Source organism: Xiphias gladius, chromosome 19 (assembly GCF_016859285.1).
Source record: "Xiphias gladius isolate SHS-SW01 ecotype Sanya breed wild chromosome 19, ASM1685928v1, whole genome shotgun sequence".
Taxonomy (NCBI): Eukaryota; Metazoa; Chordata; class Actinopteri; order Istiophoriformes; family Xiphiidae; genus Xiphias; species Xiphias gladius.
This window is the reverse complement of record NC_053418.1, coordinates 5,529,293-5,554,200: the sequence shown is the minus strand read 5'-3', so window position 1 is coordinate 5,554,200 and position 24,908 is coordinate 5,529,293. Positions and strand designations below refer to the sequence as shown.

General features: G+C 42.1%; 2 protein-coding genes across 3 annotated transcripts in view; one reads left to right on the top strand and one right to left on the bottom strand.

The window, feature by feature from the left end:
* rfc5 (replication factor C (activator 1) 5) overlaps window positions 1–2,874 on the top strand; it is a 6,183-nt gene extending 3,309 nt beyond the window's left edge. Inside the window, exons 7-11 of the mRNA XM_040155062.1 lie at window positions 318–399; window positions 597–726; window positions 1,188–1,265; window positions 1,833–1,887; window positions 2,017–2,874. Of these exons, the coding sequence (XP_040010996.1) occupies window positions 318–399; window positions 597–726; window positions 1,188–1,265; window positions 1,833–1,887; window positions 2,017–2,116 (445 nt within the window). The 3' untranslated portion in view covers window positions 2,117–2,874. The remainder of the gene's footprint in view (window positions 1–317; window positions 400–596; window positions 727–1,187; window positions 1,266–1,832; window positions 1,888–2,016) is intronic.
* Window positions 2,836–24,908, bottom strand: wsb2 (WD repeat and SOCS box containing 2). 2 transcript variants are annotated; one of them, XM_040155060.1, is made up of 10 exons: window positions 24,599–24,908; window positions 24,186–24,497; window positions 22,349–22,654; window positions 20,510–20,800; window positions 16,964–17,248; window positions 16,495–16,608; window positions 16,324–16,336; window positions 14,576–14,718; window positions 14,371–14,465; window positions 8,064–8,161 (listed from the first exon to the last, which is right to left on the bottom strand). In XM_040155060.1, exons 1-9 carry the CDS (start codon window positions 24,648–24,650, stop codon window positions 14,371–14,373), a joined length of 1,611 nt encoding a protein of 536 aa, XP_040010994.1. In that variant the 5' UTR covers window positions 24,651–24,908; the 3' UTR covers window positions 8,064–8,161. The 2 variants fall into 2 exon arrangements, with proteins under 2 accessions (XP_040010995.1, XP_040010994.1); XM_040155061.1 differs by lacking the exons at window positions 14,371–14,465; window positions 14,576–14,718; window positions 16,324–16,336; ... (4 more) ...; window positions 24,186–24,497; window positions 24,599–24,908 and adding exons at window positions 2,836–3,474; window positions 4,253–4,369; window positions 4,484–4,573; ... (3 more) ...; window positions 11,565–11,733; window positions 11,935–12,231 and having other exon boundaries at window positions 7,962–8,161.

Sequence of the window (24,908 nt, the reverse complement as noted above, 5' to 3'; positions counted from 1 at the left end):
GAACTTTTTTTTTTTTTGGACAGATTTCAGGAAGCATTTTCTTGTGGCTTATGGTGAAAGTAATAAAATGTTGATCTTAAAAGATAGTATTCTTTTTGCAATAGTGAGTAGTGCAAAGTGGCCTCGACACCAGGCTGAAATTGAAGAAACCAATCACCCTGACCTGGTGTTGTTTAAGCTATTTATGCAAAGATTTCAAAATTAATGATACATATGAAAATATTTATTATTGAACTATATTGGAATATAAAAAAAAGAGTACTTTATTCAGTCGTTTGAATGAGGCTGATTAAAACAGTGCATCTTTTTTGTGGCAGTATTGACGTAACTCCAGATGGAATGAAGGCCATTGTGACCCTATCATCTGGTGATATGAGAAGATCACTCAACATACTGCAGGTAGGACTGAAAGCTCATCATGATCATTGTGGCCTGTGGGGTTGTGTCGATGGTTTCTTGAAATTTTTCTCTTTTCATTCATATTGTGTTTTCTTTTAAAAAAAAACAAAAATAAATAAATAAATCCATTACACATTATTATATATTATGGTATAAGGGTAGACTGGACTAACTGTACTCCACCTTTGCGATTTCAGAGCACCAGCATGGCTTATGGGAAAGTCACAGAGGACGCAGTTTACACCTGCACAGGTCACCCCCTCCGCTCAGATATAGCCAACATCCTCGAGTGGTCTCTCAACAAAGACTTCACCACAGCATACAAGCGTATCCTTCACCTTGCCGTATCTTTAAGGAAAATTCACTCAGGAAGCTTTTCTGAATAATAATCAGTCTGTATTATTGTTCCATTTTACCTTTTTGAAATAGCTTTTTCCATCTTGTGAAATGTGAACCAGTGGGATTAGTATTATTCTGTACAGTTTAGAAAAAGCTAAATATCCTGAAGTTGCTGTATATTCAGTGCATTTCTTTCTTCCAGCAGATAATACTAATAGTCAGGTTGATATAAACTAGCTGTAGCTAAATGATCATTCAATCTGCCAGGTAATAACTAAAACTGTTTGACATTCAGATGGCCAGCAACTGTGGAAAATTAGACTCATTGATTAGAGACATTGATAAATGTTACCCACGCTGTACATGTTTTCCATGATTTGAGTTTTTGGCTAAACTCACTAAGACCAGCTCAGCTTGTGCTTTGAAGCTCTTTAACACCCTCTTCACAGAAATCCTTCAGCTGAAGACTTTGAAAGGTTTGGCCCTGCATGACATCCTCACGGAGGTTCATTTGCTCATACACAAAGGTAAGGCCGCTGCAAATGGCAACATGTTTAAAAAAATATTCAATCAGCAATTTCTTGAAGGGAAATTAAAATATTTAGTTTAAAACCAGGTACTTTGTTAGTGTTCTTATTGTGTTAACCAAAGATCAAATAAGAGTTTTACCTATAACAACAATTACCTGAGCTGTGGTTGGTAAAGTCTGTACTGTTCTTACTGTAGTGTGTGTTAAATCCATCTGTTATCTATGGAAGGCTCAGATTATTTAATATTTCTCATTTCAGATGCCTTTCAATTCTTTTGGCTTTAGCAGTTGCAGGTCTTTTTTTATGAAATGTCTTGGCGGAAAACCACCAGATCTGTGTTAGACACAGCTTCATTTTGACTTAGCCCTGTACCCGCATAGTAATGTTGATTTTTGTATCTCATATGGGGGTAATTGTTAGCTTAGGTTTAAGATAACGAACCTAAGAAATAACGGAAGTTGTGTTTTTCTCCTGAGCTTTGCAACCTCAAAGTCTTTCAGTATATTTGTACTAGACAGGTATTCCATTTTTTTTTTTTCCTCTGCCCCCCCCCCCAAATTCAAGTGGACTTTCCTCCAGCTATTCGGATTGGTCTGCTCATCAAGTTGGCCGACATAGAGTAAGTGAGAACTTATGCTTCGTCTCCTAAAACAAACATTAACTGAAATTGGTTGCATGTTAACATCATGAAGGCATCCGGATGTTTGGAAGTTTTTGTTTTTGGGCTGATCACGTGTCATCTCTTCAGACACCGGCTCACCTCAGGAACCGATGAGAAGATCCAGCTGAGCTCCATGGTGGCAGCTTTCCAGGCAGTGAGAGATCTCGTGGTCAGTGAGGCCTCCTAGATACAGTAACCGCTTTACCCCACAGCAAAAATCTGTCTCTTGAATGCCAACCAGAGCCATGTGAAGAGAAAAAATTTCAGCAATTCATTAGTGGCCACAATCACTCGTTTGTACCACAATGAAAAAACAAGTGCACCGTACTGCTACATCCAGAACTCAGGCAGTGTTTCGGAAAACTCAATTAGTCCTCTAAAAGAGAGACTGGTCTTTTATTTCCTTCTCTGCCATCCTGCTTCCTTGGTTGCTGTAACTAAAAACCTTTTTAAAACAGTACCTCCTGTATCCACGGTCCTTTCTGGAAGAGTGTATAGTATTCACTCATTTATTTCTCTCCCTGTGGCTGTGGTGTGAAATGATGCTGAGAATAGGTAGATTCCCCCCCCAGCCAAACGGGTGATTTCACTGATAAGAAATCTGTAAAATCACCAGTTTTTGTTTTTGGTTGCCTACCACCGCTCCGCAGACCGAATGTACAGTGCGGCAGATGTCTCGGACAAAGATGCTAGCAGCTATCTGAGCAACTCCCATCTGCATGCAAACTGAGCAAAATGGAAGACGGTTGATTTGTAGGTCTAGCACCAAAAATGATCCATCCTCCTGCGCATGTCGTAATCGTATGGACTTGAAAAACAGAAATTCCGATTATCGGAGTCAGACCAATTAACAGTCATTGATTAATCCAGCTATCCTTGGTGTGAGAATAATAGTTGTTGGACATGTAAATGTTTGAATCTGTTTAATAAAACTATTTCCTATAAGTCCAGATTTTATCATTTATATTAACATGTGCAGGTACAGTTGTAGTGCGTGTGCTGTTTTATGATGACAAACACAGGTATTAGAAATACATATACATTTGATATTTACACAATAAATTAACAGTATAAAAGTGTGATATTCAAGTCAAAATAAGCCCGTGAACATTGAGTTTATGCATCGTCCTACACTAGTAGTGCAATAAATGAAACCCTTGTGCGGGAATGTTGCATCTAAAGTAGATGACATTAAGAGATGCTTCCTGTGCTAAAGCATGCAGTGAAAGCATCTCTTAATCAGCAAACAAAGGCGTTTTTATAAAAGGAGACAGTGTATAACAATCACTTGCTGTAAATGCCGGCTGCATTGTATTTAATGTGCATATTTAACCTTCCCACTCCTCCTCCTCTTCTGAGGAGCAGCAGGTCTTGAGGTGTTCAGGGATGTTTCTGTAGGTGAGGTACTCCAGGATCCTCTTGGGGAGGGGCAGCGGCTCCATCTGGTGGGTGGAGACCGAATGGCGTAGGATGGATCGGCACAGGTGGCAGAGACTGGGCACCGTCCTGGGCGCCCTCCAGAACCTCACGTGGCCGTCTCTGGTTCTGACAGGAGAGGGAGATATAGATAGTGTTGCGGTTATATGTCGGCTGGGAGGGCTTGATGCACTGCAACTGAAGAAAAACGTGCAAACCAGAAAACGATATGTATTTTGCTTACACTGAAAATTGCAGACGTTAACGCTGTTGACCGGTTACAGTGTCTTTTAAAAATTTAATTGTTTGCATGTGAGATATTGAATAGAAGTTGCAGTTTAGGTAGAAGCACTGACAGCAGTTGAGCCAACATCTGACGAGAAAGGACTGAAAACAGTCTTCATTTTTTACAGGCGAATGAATGAAACACTGCGCGTTTCTCTTTTCGCAGCGTATTTCTGTGGGGGCTGTGTATGTGTTGTCAGATTGATGAATGTGTCCCCACCACACACTATCTAACAAAACAAAAAAGACAAAAAAGTAGTGAGATGTGGTTGAAAGCTCAAAAGAATTGTCAATTTTCAGTCAGTTCCTGCGGCAAACTGATTAATGTTTGCAGCACACTTTGCCTTTGGAAGGACGGCAGAGAAGTGGATTCAGCTGCAGGACTAGTTTGCGACGTTTCTGTGGACATTGTCATACTATTTTCTTTTTTTTTGAAGCTACTGTTGCAATTCACTGCAACCACCATTGATTCAAGCTGAATACAACCACTGTCCTTGTCAGGAGCAAGCTAAAGCTTTTTAAAAGCTATCCTTCGAGTCTACATGTGGTAAGTAGGTTGTGGAACTCTGACGATTAATGCCTTTTTAAAGTGTGACCAACGCTTGAGGATTTTTTTTTTTACCCTGTGGCAACCACTCCCCCTTGTGGATGGTAGATGCAGCAGAGTCCATTAGAGTCTCGGTCTGCTTTCGTCTGCATCGCCATCCCTTTCTTTCCCGGCTCCCAGATCCGAAGAGCTCTGCAAAACACAATTCATCTGTCTGAAATCATTTCATGCAGTGCGAGAAACATTAAATGACGACGTTATAAACAATACATGAGATTTCTTTGATGGAACCGGTGAACTGCTCACCTGCCATCAGTCACGATGGCCAAGTGCAAACCGTTGGGGGAGAACTGTATGGCTGAGATTTGGTTTTGCCTGTAATCTTCAAAGTAGTCACTGTGGATAAAAGAGAAGAGTCTCTAAGGATGATACTGAACCGTAAAAAGTAGCCGTAGTCAGGAATCCTTAAGGTTCAAGTCTTGAATGTTCACAATGAATACAAACAGTAAACTTCAAAATCAAATTTCTTAGAGCAAAATCAAGTTTGTTATTTGACATGTTTACCTACAGTACTAAAGGTGCTATTTATTGTGGTCATGTATCAAAAAAGTGCGGTCTAAGATGCCACTTAGCTGTGGGTTTGGGTAACACATGCCTTTCATTTGCAGTACCAAATATTCCGTCAACTTTGAGACTGAAAACTGAGTGTAAACTTACACCAGGGTGGCCAGTTTCTCTGCTGTGTACGGGTCCCAGAGGTCGATCCACCAGCTGGAGCCACTGAAGGCCGCGGTGGCGAGCAGGGCCCCGTCAGGAGAGAAGTCGCAGGAAGACAGTAGGTACAAGGTCTTCCGGGTCCCTCCTGTCAGGTTTCTGATGAACGTATATGAGCGGAGACTCCACAGACACACCATCTGATGAAGGCAAAAATGATGAACGGTTAACGAGTCTTTCTGCCTTGCCGTAAAGATTGCTTTTAATTTGAAATTAATTTTGTAGAAGGGATTTAACCAAGGCTCAAAGTCACCCTGCATTACAAACATTATTGCAGAAGTTGCAATGCTAGAAACTTCTAGCAGTCTGACCTAGAGTCACATACTAACTCGTCTGAATGTCAACAGGCCAGGCTGAAACACCGGAAAACAGTTTAAAGTGTGACCGTGATCTTAAAAGTCTGGTGTGACACAATGTCATGCTGTCTGCTTCTCCTCGCAAATGAGAACATGTCAAGTTAGCAGTTTGACAGGAGTGGGAAAGAGCTCCCCGGTGCTGCAAACGAAAAGAAGAAAGAATCAAACCGCTAAGCTTTCTGTCAGTTTCACAACAACTAAACACAGGAGTAGATGAAGATAACGGATCACTGCACGTTCCGGGAGTGACAGACTTGGCAAAACGCACCAACCAGTAAACTCTGCACTGGAAAGAAATGTCTTAAGACCTGTATGTAACAGTTGAATCCATTTGGACCTTCAGTTTCGTCCTCGCTTGTCAAAACACCAAACGAATGTTAATGCAGATAAAATCTTCCAAAAACTAGTAGCCGCCAAAGGAAATGTTGCACTCGTGATCAGAAAAAACAGGCTTGGGACGAGTAGCTCATGAAAAATGAATTTTTCCTTGAACATTTGCATGTAACAGATCAGCGAGGAAAACCCTTAAGAGGGAGAGTTAAAACCAAAAATCACTCTGCCTTTAGTTGAGAATCATGCCAGTGTCGTTGAAAAATAAACTTGATGCTGGACTATGTTTAAAAACAAAAAGAAAAAAAGTTGTTTAACAAAGTTGTTTAACAGGAGAGTTTTTAGTTCTCCTGAACTAAGATGCTGCCCTTTTTGCACGAATGTGGTTACTGGTGGAAAATTAAATTCACTGATTTGACACACAACAACTGACCGTACGAGAGAATCTAGACTGGAAATGGTCAAGGAGGAGGATAAAACAGAGGTTTGTTCTGTCAGAAAGATTTCAGACAGCTTGGAGATTTGGGGCATTTAGAAGAATCGTAGTTTTGAACTCTAACAAGTTTATAAAACAGAAAAAGTACATAGAAATAACACAGGCACAAAACAAATACGGTCGTTTAGCATTGCTTACGATGCACATTTCTGTGTTTCTGTACTGCAAAGTCTGGCTTTTATGACGTTTACGATGATATCACTCACTCTGTCAAATCTTCCGACGGACGCAATCATGCTGCAGTCCGACGACACGCAGCAGCAGCTGATCCAGTCCTTGTGGCCCGAAAGCACCTGCACCTTTTTACCTACAACACATAGAAGACAGAGTGTAATGGAATGTGAACTGAATGAGATGGACTATAAAGCATCACTGAATACAAAAAAAAAAAAAGACAACAACAAAAAACAAAACACTAAATATATAGTTCCTGACGTGGTGGAGACTTTGACCCCAGTGTGTGTGTAAACATGAGCGTTTGTTTGCTTTGACCTCTTCCATTCGAACAGAAGGTTTAGCTTGGCTGGACTTCGCCACTGTGTTAAAACACAGATGTGAAGTGATGAATACACAGAAAGAAACAGGGGAAAAAAACAACCCAGATTTAAAAACCTTAAATTGCACAGTCTGTTTAGTCATAGTTCACAATTGACTGAAGCATACCATGAGACTTTAGACCGATTTCCAACATCCAGGCAACCACTGGTTTCAGTCAGCGGGAAATTCAGTTTGCAGAGTCTTGAAACTATTTTAGCGAAGCTTCTGGGTGAACATGTCACACCTTTAGTTTGTTTTTGTTTTTTTTCTTAGCTGAGATACAGAAATATGCTCTGAGATCTGGCGAGTTGTCCGAGTAAGAACCATACTGAAGCAACACCGTACACGTGTAATGTGACATTAGTAGATTCATGCATAATAAAGGTTTGAGCTTGAAGACTGTTGAGGTTGTGAGATGCAATTGAAAGCTCCAGAAAAAAGCAAGCTGGACCAGAGATTTCGTTACAGAAGCTAAATGTCAAGGTTTGAATGACAGGTCTTCACACACGCCTTTCAACTCACCATCGAGAAGAGTTTCTGGATGGTGAGCCTGGTGATGTTACTTCGACCAAAAACAAACAAAAAAAAGGTTATTAAGAATGTGTTCTGGGATGGGAAGTTTCAAGCCTCTGAGCTGAATCTTGTACCTTAAATTAAACCATTGGCTGCATGAAAGACTGCATATCAATATAAGAACATATGATAAGCTTTGGGAAATGGTCTACAGGACTGGACACGAAATGAAATTAGGCAAAACACACACCTAAACGAAAGAAAAATAAAAAGACAGACAATATCTTTCAGTAATATCCGCCCGGAATTTGAGCAACTGCTATTTCCTTAAACTATTTACCCATGAAACAGTATGTTTTCATTTCTTTATGACGAGTAAACACCAGTCACATTAGTAAGGGTTGTTTGTGAACACCACTCGAAATTATGCTATCACGAGAGGAGGCGAAAACGATACCCTTGTGAAATGACTTTCAAGGCTTTCGTGTTTGAAGAAGTGGACTTTTCATCAGTTATTAACGTACACCACGCGGACTGCACACACACCTTTCTGAGCCAGGTCCCAAATCCTCAAGGTTTTGTCTCGAGAGGACGATATGAGCGTGAGCGTCCCGTTCTGAGGGAAGACCAGGTCCCTCACCACTCCCTCGTGTCCGTGGAGATCAAACACAGCATCACCTAGGCGTGCATAGAAAGCAATTTAAGAATCAGCCTAACGGACTTTAATTTCTGAACGCAGCACAGATAAAGCCCTCACCGGCGGAAATAAAGATCTCACCTGTTAATACGTTCCAGATTTTGATTACGCCGTTCTCCAAGCCTGTGGCCAGGAGAAGGCTGTTCCTTTTTGATGGTTTTTTAGCCAGCTGTGCCGCTGCAACTGATTTTGGAGGTCTGGGTCCGAAGGCGAGGCCCCACACTGGGTGACCACAGCTGAAGCTCTTGTCTCCTCGGTCGGTCTCTCCATTCTGACTGTCTCTGCGGGCGAGAGGGGCGTCAAGTATGCAGATACCATAAAGACAACCCGTCATGTGTGGGCTGTGTGAAGCTGGAGTTGGAGATTAAACGATGCTGCCTTTAAGTGCTGTAGGAAACGTCATAATCACATTTACAACAGCTGTAAACAACCCAGCCGTGAGGTTAATACAACTGGGAAAGTCTGAATTTTTTTTTGTTCCAAGGTTTATAATTTAGCTGAAAAAAAGAGACCGAGCTAATAAAACCCATTTGATCTGAGTCACTCAATATCGCCTCTGCTACCTCCATACTGTTTGTTTATCCAACTTTCACTATCACCATGGGCTGGTGTGTAAACACAGCAATGAATACATTGGACAGAGTACTGATCAATGTCCAGTTTCAAAATTTGGCATTAAATGTAGATGAGATCTTCTTTAGACTATATTTTATTTAGGTAAATGTGCTAATTTAACATTGGTGCACAGAGCAATTAGGAATATTTTGTTAAAATTACACACACAAAAAAAAAGGGGCTAAAAAGTTCATATTTTCCCAAACTAATTTATCCAAAAAGTATTGTTTTGCTTAATTGGTATCGTAACTCAGCTATCATATTGGCACAAACAAACCACCCCGCCCTAATGAACACAGGGAGATGAAAGGAAAGGGAAAATCCTTCCAGGGCACCTGAACTCTATTTTCTGGAAAAATCACAGACCTGGGTTAATCAAAGTTAGATGTTCAGAGGCCTGTTATAAGGGGGGGGGGGCAAAGAGCACATGATATGGAAACCCAAGGTGTTAGATATCAATCCGTAAAAATGACACTGAAATAATTAAATGCTATGAATACATACAAACAAAATATCTCATACAGCGATGAAATTGTGAAATAATTCAATAAATACAGTTAGGTACATAAGTGTTTGGACAGTGACTCAATTTTCTTAATTTTACGTCTGTAAACCACCACAATGGATTTGAAACGAAGCCATCAAGACATGACTGAAGTGTAAGACTTCCAGCTTTAATTCAATGGGTTTAAGAAAAATATCACATTAACTCTTTATGAATTACAGACATTTTTATACATAGTCCCTCGTTTTCAGAGGCATAAAAAAAAATTGGCCAAACAAACAAACATACATTCATACATACACGCACGCACACACACACACAAAAATGCTTTGCAGTCAGTGACTGCCTGCAGCCTGGAACCCATGCACATCACCAGATGCTGAGTTTCCTCTCTTGAGATGCTTTGCCAGGCCTTTACTGCAGCTGCCTTCAGTTGCTGCTTGTTTGTGGGTCTTTCTGCCCTCAGCTTTGTCTTCAGTAAGTGAAACACACGCTCAACTGGGTCGAGGTCATGTTACTGACTCGGCCATTGAAGGATTATTCCGTTTCTTTGCCTTGAGAAGCTCTTGGGTTGCTTTCGCAGTATGTTTCGGGTCACTATCCATCTGTACTGTGAAGCACCGTCCTACTGGTTTTGCAGCATTTGGCTGAATCTGAGCAGACAGCATAGTCCTGTACTACTTCTATCAGCAGCCACATTATCAAAAACCAACAGTGACCCAGTTCCACCGGCAGCCGTACATGCGCACGCCGTACCACCGCCTCCGCCATGTTTGACAATGATGTGATATGCTTTGGATCTTGAGCCGCACCTTTCCTTCTCCGTACTGTTCTCTTCCCATCATTCTGGTACAAGTTAATATTGGTTTCATCTTCTACCAGAACTGGGCAGGCTTTTGTTTTTTTTTGTTTTTTTAAGAGGGGCTCTGGCAAAGTCTTATCTGGCCTTTTTGCTTCGAGTGCTATCAGTGGTTTGCACCTTGTGGTAAACCTTCTGTATTTACATTCACGACAGCGTCTCTTGATTGTAGACTTTGACAATGATACGCCTTCCTCTCCGAGAGTGTTGCTGTCCTGGCTAGATGCTGTAAAGTGTTTTTCTTTAGCGAGGAAAGAATTCTGCCATCATCCACTGTAGTTGTCTTCTGTGGTCTTCCAGGCCTTTTGGTGCTGCTGAGCTCGCCGGTTTATTCCATCTTGTTAAGAAAGAAGAATCCGATTTGTTGATTTGGCCACTCCTAAAGGTTCTGCGATGTGTCGGACAGGTTTTTTCTGGTTTTTTTAAGCCTAAGGATGGCCTCCTCCATTTGCATCGGCACCTCTTTGGACCGCATATTGACAGTTCCTATGAACACCTACCGAATACAAATTCAACACTTGGAATCAACTCCAGACCTTTTATCTGCGTAACTTGTCATGAAATAACAAGCGAACAGGCCACACCTGACCATGAAACTTATTACCAGTCAAATGTCCAATTACTTTTGAGCCTCTGAAAATGAGGGGCTATGTATAAAAATGGCTGTAACTCCTAAACAATTAATGTAATTTTTTTGTTAAACCCCTTGAATTAAAGCTGAAAGTCTACGCTTAAATCACGTCTTGATGGCTTCGTTTCAAATCCACTGTGGTGGTTTACAGACGTAAAATTATGAAAATGCTACATTATCCTGCTTACGTTCACTAAAGCAGTTTATGGCTGCACATTTCTGTATCATTCCAGCAGCTCTTGTTTCCTAAGTCTGTTTTGTTTATATTGCACAATGACATTTTTCCCAGCTGACTGTTGAATTTGACAATGCCAGCTTTCATCACTATCTCTATGACTATCAGGACAAACTGGACAGTTCAGTGAATGACTTTGGCTTCGACCTAGATGAGCGAACAAACGGATTTTATGTACTCATATGACCATTTATTTCATAATGTCTTATTTACATAATGAACACTGAACACTTTGGCTCTCTATGATATATATATATATAAGCTATCCCAGAATCTGGTGGTGGCAGTCATCCCGGGGGGGGGGTTATGCAAAGCACAGGGGACTTCGAGTTGGAACAGGTCTTTGGAAAATTAAGTCGGTCATAAATTAGTGGCTGTTTTGTTTAGAGCTGGGGGAGAAAAAAAAAATGGGTTGATTAAGCAATTAGCTGATCAACAGAAAAATAATCGGCAACTCTTTGGATAATCGATAAATCATTTTAGTCATTTTTCAAGCAAAAAAAAAAAAAAGGGAGAAAAAGCATTTTACACATTCTCAGGTTTCAGCTTCTGAAATGACACGGTTTGCTGCTTATCTCTGTCACAGAGTAAACTGAATATCTTTGTGTTCGGGACTGTCGGTCGGACAAAAGCGAGAAAAACAATTTCTAGAGAAAACGATTAATTAATAAAAATAAATAATTGTTGGTTGCAGCTCTAGTTTTATCCCGGTGTGGATGGATTTCTCACCGGAGAACCAGCCGCCGAGCTACGCCTGCGCCTTTGACGCGAGCCCGAACGTACGAGGGGCACCCGGACGGATCAGGCGCCGATTAAATGTACGCGTAGTTGAAACCTACTCGGAGTCGAGGGGCCAGGCGACCACCCAGACGATGCCGTGTCCCATCGACCAGGCGAACCAGGCTCCGTCCGGGGAGAAGTCCACGCTCCAGGTCTCACAGCCCGCCCGGCCCACCAAGGACGGAGGACGCCTGGTCTTCAGCTCCAGGATGAGAGCCGGGTCGGAGGCTGCGGGAGGACGCAAAGGCAACATGAATTCAACGGTCGACAACGGTTGAGTCACCCCCCTCCCACGACACCGACGGGCAGGTCGTTTGGCCCATCTATATGCCGCACCGCCCGCCTCGCTCGGTTGCACGTCACCTCCAGACCGCCGCCTGGTTACGGGGGGTTGCGATGGCAACACAATTATGCATAAAAAGCACTTACACGTCGGCAGCAGCTCCGCGTTGTTTTCCGTGGAGCACATCGGGTTTTTTTGTGTTGTTCCTTTTTCGTTGTTGTTGTTGTTGTTTTTCTTCTTCTTCTTCTTCACATTCTCCGCTTTGTCGCCGACCTCCCGAGTCTATCTCCCGTGTGACTCCGGCCGGCCATTTAAATCTGCCCGGAGAGAGCTGGGACTCCCCGTGTCCCCGGTGGCCGCGTCCCGCTCAGCGAAGAACGCACGGTTTGGGAAACACAATGTTCAGCTGATTTCCGGATGTCCGACTCACTTTGTGCCATTGGCTAAATCCGCCCCCCCCCCACTTAGTCACGTGTTCATTGTCTTACGTAACCGCCCTCAGCCTTAACCCCCCCCCCCCCCGCATCACATTATAATGCACGTTCATCCTCTCGGTTTTGCGCTATTAAAGAGCGGTGGTGGCACACGTGGTCTCATCCGGTTATCCGGTGTTGTCATTATTTAAAAAAAAAAGACAGCCAGCTCTGGTAGCTCAAATTAAGAATAGTACTTTAGATTCTTGACAAGACAACTATATTAGAAAATGTTATTAAAAGAATAACAAAACATACAAACTATGTCAAAATGTCAGCGTGAACTACAGAGAAAAGTGTGTTAAATGATTCCCCAAACCATATTTCACATATTATGTAACCCTGACTATGTGTCTCAGCTGTACCCTTTTGACTTTGAAAAGCAGAAGCCGAGTCAAAAACCTCGGGTTTGAATCTCGGACCCCGGATTAATATTTCACAGCTATGTCCAACCGGTAACAAAGGGCTGCATACCACCCTTTTTTTTGAAAAACACAGCAAAAAAATTCAAGCTGGTTCGCCAACTGTCGTGGTCATTTCCTCAGGCCTCTACCTTCAGATCCAGACTAAAACACTTAGATTCTCCGCTGCCCATAAATGGATCTTGAGCCCCTTGTTATGTTACACTTAGATCTTGATCCGACTTGCTTTTATTTGCCGTTTTTATTTATTATAAAAGTTTTTTTTTATCCTTTTAACTTGCATAGTAAACATTTTATGCTGGTTCTCCTCTTTATGTTCTAATGCATTATGAAAGCACTTTTGTTGGCCTTCGTGTATGAAATGTGCATTACAAAAAACTTGCCTTGTTTTTTAAAAAATATTTTTATGGTTACAGTGACTTCACTTAAAAGTGCTATATACACATTCTGACTAATTCTATGACTATTATTATTAAAACATATAGATCATTTCCATATGATGTAATAGTGCAGCCATGAAAATGGCATTTGGTTTTGAGTATTTCACTCAATAAAGCATTCTCTACTTTGAATTAAGTGTTGTAATCCACTTCAAACATCCTTCTATTAATTTCAGGGGTGCAACTAAGTATTATTTTCATTACCATTGCATCTGCAGTTCCTCGATGAATCATTTGGTCTATTAAATGTCCTTTCCAACTCCCTGAGGCCCAAGGTCATGTCTTCAAATTGGTTGCTTTGTCTGAACAACAGTCCAGACCCCATAGTGTTCACCTAACTAGGGCCTAAGACAAAAGGAAAGCATCAAAGTCCAACAACTGAGAAGCTGGGACAAGGAAACGTTTGGCATTTTTGCTGGAGAACTGTCTTGAATGATTAATAAATTCGTTCGACGATGATAACAGTTGCAGTAGAAAGTGTTATCGTGAAATCGCCAATCCCTAGTTCAAACATTTACAAAGAACAAAGTCATACCGGTAGTGACATACCGAGTCAAAAGTAGAGTGATGTTTCACCCTCACCAGACCTCATGTAAACTCGGCTGGATTTGGGGAAAAAAAAAAACTGAGTTTCGCTTGTTTTCTCACATAACAAAAGATGAATGACAAAACTGACTCCACCACGTTTTTAAGACGGGTCCATTGTAGAGTCGCATTCCTGACCGGGATCAGTCATTTAATCTGTACATGTTATGTGTACAATACAGGGTGGAGATCTACGTAGGCCTATGAATAAGGAGTACGTTTAGAGTTACCGAAGACATTGTTCCCCCATGCAAAACAAGGCAACAATCTTTTTTTTTTTTTGATCAAACAGCTTCATTTACTGCATTAATCTCTGTATCAGAGCAACATATTCAAAATGCTGTACAAACAAATTAATCACAGAAATAAGCTCACAAAAAATTCACAACCCTGTTTGAAAAATAATATTAATATATATTATATATATATATTATATATATATATATATATATATATATATATATATATATATATATATATATATATATATATATATAAATATATATATATATATATATATATATATATATATATATATATATATATATATATATATATATATGTGTGTGTGTGTCTTCCACCAGTTCTGTTCACATTATCATTGGGAGTAAATGGTATTTATCTAAAAGAACACATTTATCTAAAAGAAAACCACCCAATACCTAAAATTTTACAAGATCCACCAGCTCTTCTGTCTGCACAGTATCTTCCTGCTGCTGTGGGCTTGCGTCAGCGGTTTCTGCATCCTCATGATCGCCTACGAAAAGAGGGACATTTCTACGTTACCAAACACTTCTGTACTTGATTTACAAATCATAAGAATAAAAATAAAAAAATTCGATATAAACTGCCGAGATGGGGCCCTACTCGACGGGATCCGGTGTATCTGGACAAGTGTCGTGTGGCATCCGTTGGTTAACGGAGGCAGCCGGGGAACGGCGTCTTGAAAGACCTGCTCGTCGTCTGACTCCACCAGACTCAGCACGTCTCCCCTGTCCTCCTCCATTTGCCTAGAGAGCAGAAACATGATTATGACGGTGGAGTGCACCTGCAGGTCATGAACCAGGCCATACAATAATAACACACACCCGAGACTCTTTGACACAGAGACAGAACAAGAAAAACTTTATTGATCCCCGCAGGGAAATTTCTTTGCTACCATTACCCTCTGGAGTTTTCGACCACTATTAGCGCTATGGGGCAATGTTTTGGTAGTATCTCGTGCACGCGCACAGGGACGCCCACGTACATGATGCACAGTCACGCTATTCAACTGATCAGACGGGTGTCGGCAGTAACGTGCCGAGGAGTGTTGCAACTTGCTAACGAAAGCCGCGAAGAAGAATACTGCTAGCTATCAAACGCGGATGTTAACAAGTAAAAGTTTGCTCTGCAAATCAAGAATACACACAATGCGTTTCGGAGATAAAGCACTGAATGTAAACAACATGATGTTGTTTGTTTACCAAAACAAAAAAAAAAAAAAAACACCACAACTCCACAGAGCACCTTTAAGTTTACTCCAAGGTGTCAGTAATAACTGCTTGATGTTGACACATTTGTCCCACAGCACAATGTGTCGATGGAAATTTAGGAGCTGTTCACAGCCGGGGGGAAAAAAAAAAAAATCCAATTAAACTTAAAATATTTTGCTTTCTATTTGTGAGGTTTTATTGACAGTGGGATCCTTCAGTATATGTCTTTCATCGTATCTAGCTGACAGAAAGCAGTAATGTAAATACTGATTTTTCCTGTATAATAAACTTTAAAAACTTTATACTGAAGGAAAATAGTGTGACTATATAGTACGGAAAAAGACGGCTGCTAGTGTGTCATCGTAGGATTGAAGGAGTCACTAAAAGGCGAAAAGCGTTTCCCTCGCTTTTAAAGGAATGGTTTGACTACTTGGGCTCGTTCTCTTTCCTGCAGAGTGTTAGATGAGAGGACTGACACCAATCTCGTGTATGTTAATTGACGAGCTTTAAAAAGAGCTGGCAGGGGGATTCTTTTTTTTTTTTTTTTTTTTAACCTTTGGACAGAGCCAGGCTAGCAGGCTCTCCCTTCCAGTTTCCAGTCTTTATGCTAAGCTACCTTCTGCTGGATGTAGCTTCCTATTTACCGTACACACGAGAGGGGTATCAAGCTTCTCATTTAATGAAAAAAAAAAAAACCCCAAAAAAAACACATTGCATTCTGGTCAACTGAGGCCAGTGTGGGTGCGGAAGTGAACGGGGACCTCTGCTTCTCTCCTGGCGAATTTATACCAGCATGATTAACACAGGTGCCAAACAGTGAGACAAGAGAGAAGCTCTGAGACTCAAGAGTCTGAGGTTCACTGTTGCGTCAAACATCAAACCGAATTCATTTCTAATTAAGCTTCAGTGGTAGTATTGTAACACGACATAGGAGCGTCCGTAGTGCATTAGGACAGATGTTTGCAGAAATAAGAAAAACAAACTACTAAAATAAAAATTTAATAAACTACTAAACAAGACAATAAAATGAAACCGGGATCGCAGCATGTAATAGCTGTTTTTAATCCCTTTGGTTTGCTGGACTGTGTCACTAAAATAAGCATGCAGAGGGTATTAGATAAGTAAATGTGAGATACTCACGCAAAGCCACCTCCTGAAACAAAAACAGGAACAGAAATTTTGAAATTAGCATTAATGGATGGGTACGATTCATACTTTTGTGACCGTGACCTAGGTTAAGTGGGTTAAGTCGTTCGTTGCATGCATTTGTAGCCTCCGTGCTTATGTTTGCAAAAGATGCACAGAAGTTACCCAGGCAAATCCGGTGTCGGCTGGAGTAAACCGTTTTAGCGATGATGACGGCTGATCCCACGATCACCGCGGCTATGAAGATACCGATGATCGCTCCTGTGTATGGAGAGGAGGCTGTCGAAGGGGGGGAAAAAAAAAAAAACAGGACACCAAACGAGGATTATGAAGTGGAAAAGAGGGAGGAGCAGCAGGTTTATCAGCATTCCAGAGGTGGAGTCGACACCTGCAGAGACTGGCTTTTTGTTTAAATCTCTGGTCCATATGTTGTAAGAATTGTGTGTTCAACTCATTGTTTATCAGTCATCACTCCCTCTGACGTTTAAGTTTGCATTTGTTCACATTTTTGTTAATATCTCTCTGTCTTGAGGTATTTACAAAAATGCAATGACACGCAAATACATTTTTTTTTTCTCTCTTTCTCTCTGCGACCATCTCGCAGCCCAAACCCTTCCTCTCATCTCAAACTCACTTCTCACAGTGAGGTAGACTTCCAGCTCGCTGACAGCGAGGGGGTTCTCGCTGCGGCAGAAGTAGAGGCCTTCGTCTTCCTTGCTGATGTTGTGTATGGTCAGCTTGAGGACGGGGCCCTCCACGGACAGGACATACTTGGATCCGCGCGCCATGTTGTCCTGCTGGAGCCCCTTTCTCCACGTGGTGTTCGCAGGGGGGAAGGACGTGGCCTCGGAGCAGGTTAGCGTTACGCTGGTCGCCTCCAGAGCCGTGACCAGCGGCTCGCCTTCAGGGTACGGAGGCTCTGGGAGAGAGGGAGAAACACGGAGCTGTTCTCAGACTCTTCTTTTTCAAACATGATTTGTCCAAACAGCTTGTAGTACTGTTATTCTAGTTTCCCCCAGTGGGATTCAAACCCCGCAACTGTAGCATAGGATTTTTCGATAGAAAAAAAAAAAATTGCATATTTATGACAATAAATTATTTGAAGGAATAGTTTGACGTTTTTTGGAATATTCAATTACTTGCTAAGAATTAGATGAGAGAATCGGTACCACTCCAACGTCTGTACGGGAAATATGAAGCTACAGCGAGGAAACAGTTAGCTTAGCGCAGCATAAACACTGGAACCGGGGGTAAACAGCGAGCCCAAAGTTAACAAAACTCACCTACCAGCTCCCCCCAAAAGCTCGCTGATGAACGCCTCTTTGTTTAATCCGTACTATCAAAAACTGCAGTGTGAAAACGACAATTTGTGGTTTTATGGGGCTAGAGCCAGGCTAGTCGTTTCCTCTCGTTTCCAATTTTAGTGCTAAGCTAACTGTGTCCTCGCTGTCGCCTTATATTTATCGTACAGACACGGGAGTGGCTCGAGCTTTTCATCTAATGCTTGATAAGTGAGCAAATAAATGTATTTCTCAAAGTATCAAACCATTTACGTCAAGAAAAATTGCTAACTTGAAAGGCGGCTGCAGCATCTCAAACGGGAGAAATTGCCGCTAGTTGCTGTTTGATAACAAAGTAAAATGAATATCTTTGTTTTTTTTTTAGGCTGTTGGTCGTCTTGGGCACTGGGAACTTATGTAATAAGTGAAAATACAGGTAATCCAAAAAGTTGTTGCACGCTCTGGCTCACGAGCACACAAATCATAATAAAGTCAAAATGTAAAACTTCGTCTTCTTTGGGGATTTTTTTTGTGCTAAAATATCATTAATGTGGTGTTTTAAGACTGTTGTCTTTATTGTTGGATTTTCTGCTAAAGTTTGAGTTTCTGTGGATGACACTGATGGTTATTGCGGCTACTTAACCACTTCTTTTTTTTTTTTTTTGGTTTATTCCTTTTAAATCCTGGTGCTGCTGCTAAAAACATAAAACCTACTGGGAATGCAACTAACAATTTTTTTTTCATTTTTCGATTTATCTGCCAAATATTTTCTCGATTTATCGTTTAGTCTATGAAATGTCAAAAATTGTGAGAAAAAAATTTTGAAAAAAAAAGGGGGAGCAGGAAAGCAGTGAACGCTCACATTTGAGAAAATGGAACCGGTGAATGTTTGGGAATTTTGCTTGAAGGGATTATCCAAACACTTTCATCAACTGATCATTTCAGGTCTAAACCTGGTAATTTTCATGTGCCGGAAGACACGAACCACCCAGCAACTACTCTAGAGAACGGAAAGCTAAAAGCCTGCACGGATTGCGCGTCGGTCGAAACATTACTTTGTCATTATCAATAAATAGGAAGCAAACCTGGTATACGATTACATTGGAGCGTGTCAAATTTCTTTTTGAGACACTGTGCTAGACAGGTAGAGTTCATGGATCGTATCTGACAAAGACACGGCTTGTGCTCGAAGCCCTACAGGCATCAAAGAATGCTGATAAGATAAGCTAAAGCAAACGTAGGGCAGTATATACTACCACACACGTCTGCGTCATCTGTGCTGTACTGCACAATCCCGTCCTGTGATAACCCTTACACTACTGAGTGACTTCACTGACTGTCCGCATGCCCCGCACGCAACGCTGTGTCCTCGCGGGCACGCCACCAGGTGCGTCTCTAAACTAAACATCACGATATTAATCGCGGGAAATTGAACGAGGAGCTTATGATGTTACCATGAAGTTTACACCGTAGGCAGAGCCCCGTGATAGAGGCGTGGAGAGTACGGGGATTTTAGCCCCGCTGCCGTAGCAACGTGCGGCTGATTTAACGTGCGAACGTGCGAGGCCTCGGTTTGACCTGGGCTGCAACGCTCAGCCTTGTTTAGCTTCGCTGAAGAGTCAGAGTAGGTGACATACTGTACATTGCAAACCTGGGTTTATGACGGGAAGGGCTGGTCGCCTACCGGGGAGGAGGTAGGCTTGATTAGTGACTAAAGTATGCGTGACTCACACTGTTCCCAAAACATATCTTCTCAAATACCTCTACTAGTATCTGGATGGTTTTGGTTTAATTTGGCCACAGAACACACTGGCAAGACCTATCACAGGGACTATGTCTTCGGTAGGAATCTTTTATGGAACCTACCGATGCTCACAGTTCATAACATCAGGACTGGCGTGGGTTCGTCTGCCGAGTCTCTGAAACCTAGAAATAAATCGGTAACACTTCATTTTACAGGTTCTTAATTTTCTGATATAATGTTTTCTAGAAAGAACTATGTAAATTGGTTAAAGTGCAGTTGTAAGTTCTGAGACAGCTGCTATTTAAGGGCCTTTTTTTGGGGGGGGGGGTAGAGATCCCGTATGGTATCTAGCCATGCAGGCAGTTTAGAACATTGGGATTTGGATAGATTTAGCTTTGCGGGATTGAGAGCAATTTTAAAAGTAAACAGGAATAATTCAGGTGCACCGGTCCCCTGGATAGTCCCCCGACCCGAGCTGTTTTCACTGTAACTAATTTCTATCAGATAAAATAGTCCGTATGAAAACTGTCCACTGTGAGGTCTTTGACTTGTCCAGAGTAGCAGGGACACTCTGGTGGAGAGACATGCTTCTTTAGTTTTGTTTGTTTTGTTTTTTTCAATGCTGTAATGCTGGAAGCAAAATCTTATCGACCCCCACTGGACTGGAGCGGAGGCGGAAATCTCAGATATCTCAAAGCCTCTGCAGATGAGCGCACGTTAGCCCCGGTGTTAAGAACTATCTACATGGCTGGATACCAAACTAAAGCGTCCCTAGAGCGACTCTGGAAAAATCCACAAAGCTCATTATGGACATTGTCATTTTTTAATAATGCGGGCACCAAAAACAAAAATCTCCTCTCCCAAATTGTTCTGGTGTGGAGGCAGATATTTCGAAACCTTAACAAATAAAAACTAACTACCTACGTCTATATTCGATTTGTGGTGATTGAGAAAGACCCTTCTTTTTTTTCAGGGAGGGGGTTTTGGGTGAACTGACCCTTTAAATTGTAGTAAGGTAAGTACTAAGGATACTGAGTGTGCAATCGTTGCACACTGAAGAGTCCCAGTGACCTCTACAGTGGAAAGTACATAAAAGATTCAGCGGGAGCACGTCTCACGATTGTTCCGAGGCTCATTTCACCACAGCCGTGCTTACTGAGGGTAAACGAACACCCCATCTCCTTCCCCGGAGCGAGCGCTAGGTGCTGCGCCATGCACCTCAGCGTCTCCCCGTCAGACAGCAGGGAGCGGTTCAGTGTCACCGACAGGCTGTCCGTCTCCTCCGTTGCATAAACGCGTCTTTTCCCGTTTGCTCCTCCGCCGCCCCGGTCTTCCGCCCAGCGCAGCGTCGGGGTGGGATACGCTCCGAACCAGGTGCAGTTGAACTGGACGTGGGTGGCGTCCTGTGCTGGGGCCCACATACACTCGGGGTGCCTGTCCGGGACATCTAGTCGGGGCAGAAACATCAGTAAGGAACTCAACAGGAACTCGTTCTGTGGTCTAAGGGTCCAGGTACAGTGGTTAACAGTTTTTATTAAAAGGTTCACAGTAGGGGTGTTTCTTTGAAGCACTGAAGCATTTAGTAGTAGTTGTTTCACATGTAACCTACAAAGATCCTCAGGGGTTAGATATCACTTTTTCACAAGCCTTTAGGGCATATCTCTAAAATACAAAGGAAGACATTAAACATCAGTAGTTAGGCCCAGAAAATTTCCAGAAAAACTTGCTCAACTTAACGCCAGGTAAATATTGATTTATTAATCATTTATTATTATTGGAAACTGTAGACAAACCTGCCTGTAGACAAACTTTTTTGCCTGTTATATATATATATATATCATATATATGATATATGATATATAATTATGATATAAATATATGATATATGATATATATGATATATATATAGATATATCTATATATAGATATATATGATATATATATAGATATATATATAGATATATATGATATATATATAGATATATATGATATATATGATATATATATAGATATATATGATATATATATAGATATATATGATATATATATATATATATAGATATATATATATATATCTATATATATATATATATATATATATATATATATATGCACCCCCCCCACACACAGTCTTGTTTACCCGCTGTTATTTTCCCCCCAGACGTTACGGCAAGAGATTACACCCGGAAATTCAAACTGTCCTCTCGTTCATTTCGCAGTGATTTAATGGTGAGTTGAAAGATAGATGCGAATGTTTGTTTTCATTATAATATTTCTTTGACGGGATTTAAAACTCCTTTGTTTTAAACAGGGTTCTGTAAAATCTTTACTCCTTTTTTTCCTCTTCTTATGATTTGAGGAATTATCCTTGCTTTCCTTTTTGGAGCAACTGTATTAGCACCGAGTTCAGTTTTGTTCACGCCCCTAAGATTGAGGATATCTCCATTTCTGGCCTTTTCTGGAAAATAATTGCGTCCCTGTGTACACGATTTGTCTTCTTGTTTGTTTTTCTTCTAAAATTTTATGAATCTTTTTTTCTTTTTCAAAATTAAATTTTATTTTTTATTACTATTTTCAAAAAAGTACTGAGCATTGGCACTAAGGGTTTAGTCAGATGTTGAGCCTTGTTAATTTTTTGTGTGATCATATCTTCTGCGATCAAAATAAGAACTTTTGTTTATATTGTCGTTTATTTTGAGGCAAAGTTCTTGTACATCTGCTTGTGTTAAGGCAACATTAATCAGTGATGTACTAAACAGTGTTTTGAATAAATAAATAAATAAATAAAATAAAAATCATGTTAAAATTCCTCAACCTAAGGAACTGAACTGTATCATTTTTGTACTGGACTCATGTTTAGTTTTTTGCCACCGGTGTTGACACATCTGAAACTAAAGTTGACCTGTATATTGCTGTATAATAAAATACATACATAAAAATAACACGTTTCTACGTCAGACCTGCGGCGTAGCCACTACGGGACCATTGCACCTACAGTATACTAGCAGCTGTGCGCTCTTGTTCACCGCCCGATGGGAGACGGTGTTGCGGGCCCTGCAGCTGTAAACTCCCTGAGCGCTGGGTTGAATGCCCTCTATCCTGTGGTCCAGCCAGGGGCCAGAGGTCGAAACCAGCGAGTCGTCGCCCGACGAGGCCCCTCTGAAGGCCAAGGTCAGCTGCTGAGAGGGGTAGGAGGAGCCGGAGCAGTTGAAGGAGACGGTCGAGCCCCGGTAGGCGATGAGCGTCCCGTTGGACAGGGCGGTGGCGGGGCCGATGGACACAGATACGTTTTCTGGACCACCTGAAAGAAACATGTGCAGTGCATCACAACGGTGCATAATCTCATCTGTCATTACGGTCACGTTCGTAACGTCAACATTTCAAGTTGATCAGCATTACTTGATCAACTTATTACTTAAATACCAACCACTATCAATAACCACAACTGGTCGGAAGTGATTTTTCAGACGTTTTTTGCCCTTAACTGACGCTGAAGAGCAGTGTTTTGATGAGGTGGTGGCATGATACGCTTTTTTGCTGATGGCAGAGCACGGTAATGCAGCGGCTGCTGGCAGTGATGTGGTGCATAGATATGTACCAGCAAAAGAGGAGAAGAAGAAGAAGAAGAAGAAGAAGAAGAAGAAGAAGAAGAAGAAGAAGAAGAAGAGACGTAATTGGCTAAATTATACAGGACTGCATGAAGTATGGTATCGTACCAGTAGGAACCAGTAAGAACTGTGTTCACACCGGATTCATGCAGTGAACTTACAGTGTAAATCGCATGCCGTGTTATCAGTTATTACCATTAAATCAAGAGAGTAACTGATAGTGACAAATAATGGTCATGTCGTAACCTTCGCTGGTGCATCTTTAAGAGAAACGTTCTCACTTTGTCCTGCATGGTATCCCTGGTAACGCTGTACACAAGGCTGGAGACGGGCAAATGCCAAAGGGGTCCAAAAAAAGAAAAAAAGCCCCAGGTTTACTCCATATCATTTGGGTCCGTATGATTTGATGAACTGCATATTTGTACCACTGAAGTAGGATAACAACTACGCAGGGTCCTCCATCCTCCATCCTGTGGCCCCCCGGGCCTTGTAGACGGAGCTCTGTGTCAAAATCTAGTTTTAAGACCTACACTGTTTCACATGATATTGAGCTCGTTTGTTGTCAAGTTGTGTTTTCTCAAACCGCTACACCTTCCCCCCCGTACGTCGAGTATAATTAGCAAAAAAAACAAAACAAAAAACAACCTGAAAACCTCGAGGAAGGTCGTATCAATCCGTCACAGAAGTACTGTAAGAATGCAACCAAGGGTTATGTTCATGATCAGCAGGTGTGAAAATGGTTTTCCTTTAGTAATCGATTGCTTTTTCAGAACATTAAATGTCAGAAAATTGTTTGTTTTGTTTTTTTTTTGTCGGACCAACAGTCATAAACACAGAGATGCTGAGTTTAGTCTCGTGGGAAACTGGGAAACGAGCAAACATTCGCATTGGAGAAGCTGGCACCAGTGGATTTTTGCCTCATAACGATTAATCTGTTATCAAGCAGATGATAATCTCTCAGTCAACTAACCGGTGGACCGACTAATCGCTTCAGCTCTAGAGTACTGGTTGGTTTTGAGGGGGGGGGGTCAACAGGGCCCCCTAGGCCTGGCTGTATAGAGTCACCTGTTTCCCTGTAACCGTAGGGTCTGTCTGTTATGTGGAAAAAACACTTTATATTTCCTAGAAATGCTGCTTTCAGGGACTCGAGTGAAAGCAGACCCCCCCCCCAGGAGGTCGTATCCAACTGGAACCATCACCGGAGAAAAAGGAACATTCACCTACCGGCCACCTGAAGCCGGACGCGCGCCCGAAAGGCGTTGTCTCCGGGTAGAGTGGAGTTGCACAGGTAGCTGCCCTCGTCCCCGGGCGTCACCCGCGCGATGTTCAGGGTCCCGTCGCGCAGCACCGCGAGGCGCCGCGCGGCGGGAGAGGGGCCCCGCGAGGAGCCGCCGCCCCGGGCGACCTCCCGTCCATTTTTCGTCCACGTCGTCAGAGACGGGGCGGCGTTACCGACGGCGTGACAGGGAAGCAGGGCGACGTCGCCCGGCGCGGCCGTCAGGGCCGTTTCGGTGGAGCCATTACCCGAAACTGCCGCTGTAACACGAAGAGGAACGAAAAAAAAAAAAAAACCACCGTAAGAGGGGATTTTCACACTCACCTGTCGCACCTGGCTGTCTGTTATCGTGAGAACTCACCTGTGGCAGACAAACACAGGTGTAGAAGCGCTACAGTTGCGACTATCTTCATGATTCCTACATCGCCTTCAAAAAAACAAAACCAAAAAAACCAACAACAACAAAAACAACAGAGGGGCTTCCAGTTCAAACCTGTCGGGCTAGTCCACCTGCGCGGGCCAGGTTGTGACACACTGCAGACACCGGTCCGCCCATTATAAACCCCGGTAAACAGAGCACGGTGTCAGCACCGGGGACCGGTCTGACATGATGCGACTTCTGCCTCTCTGCGGCACATTTGGCCGACGTGCTTTGTTTACTAGAGTATGCT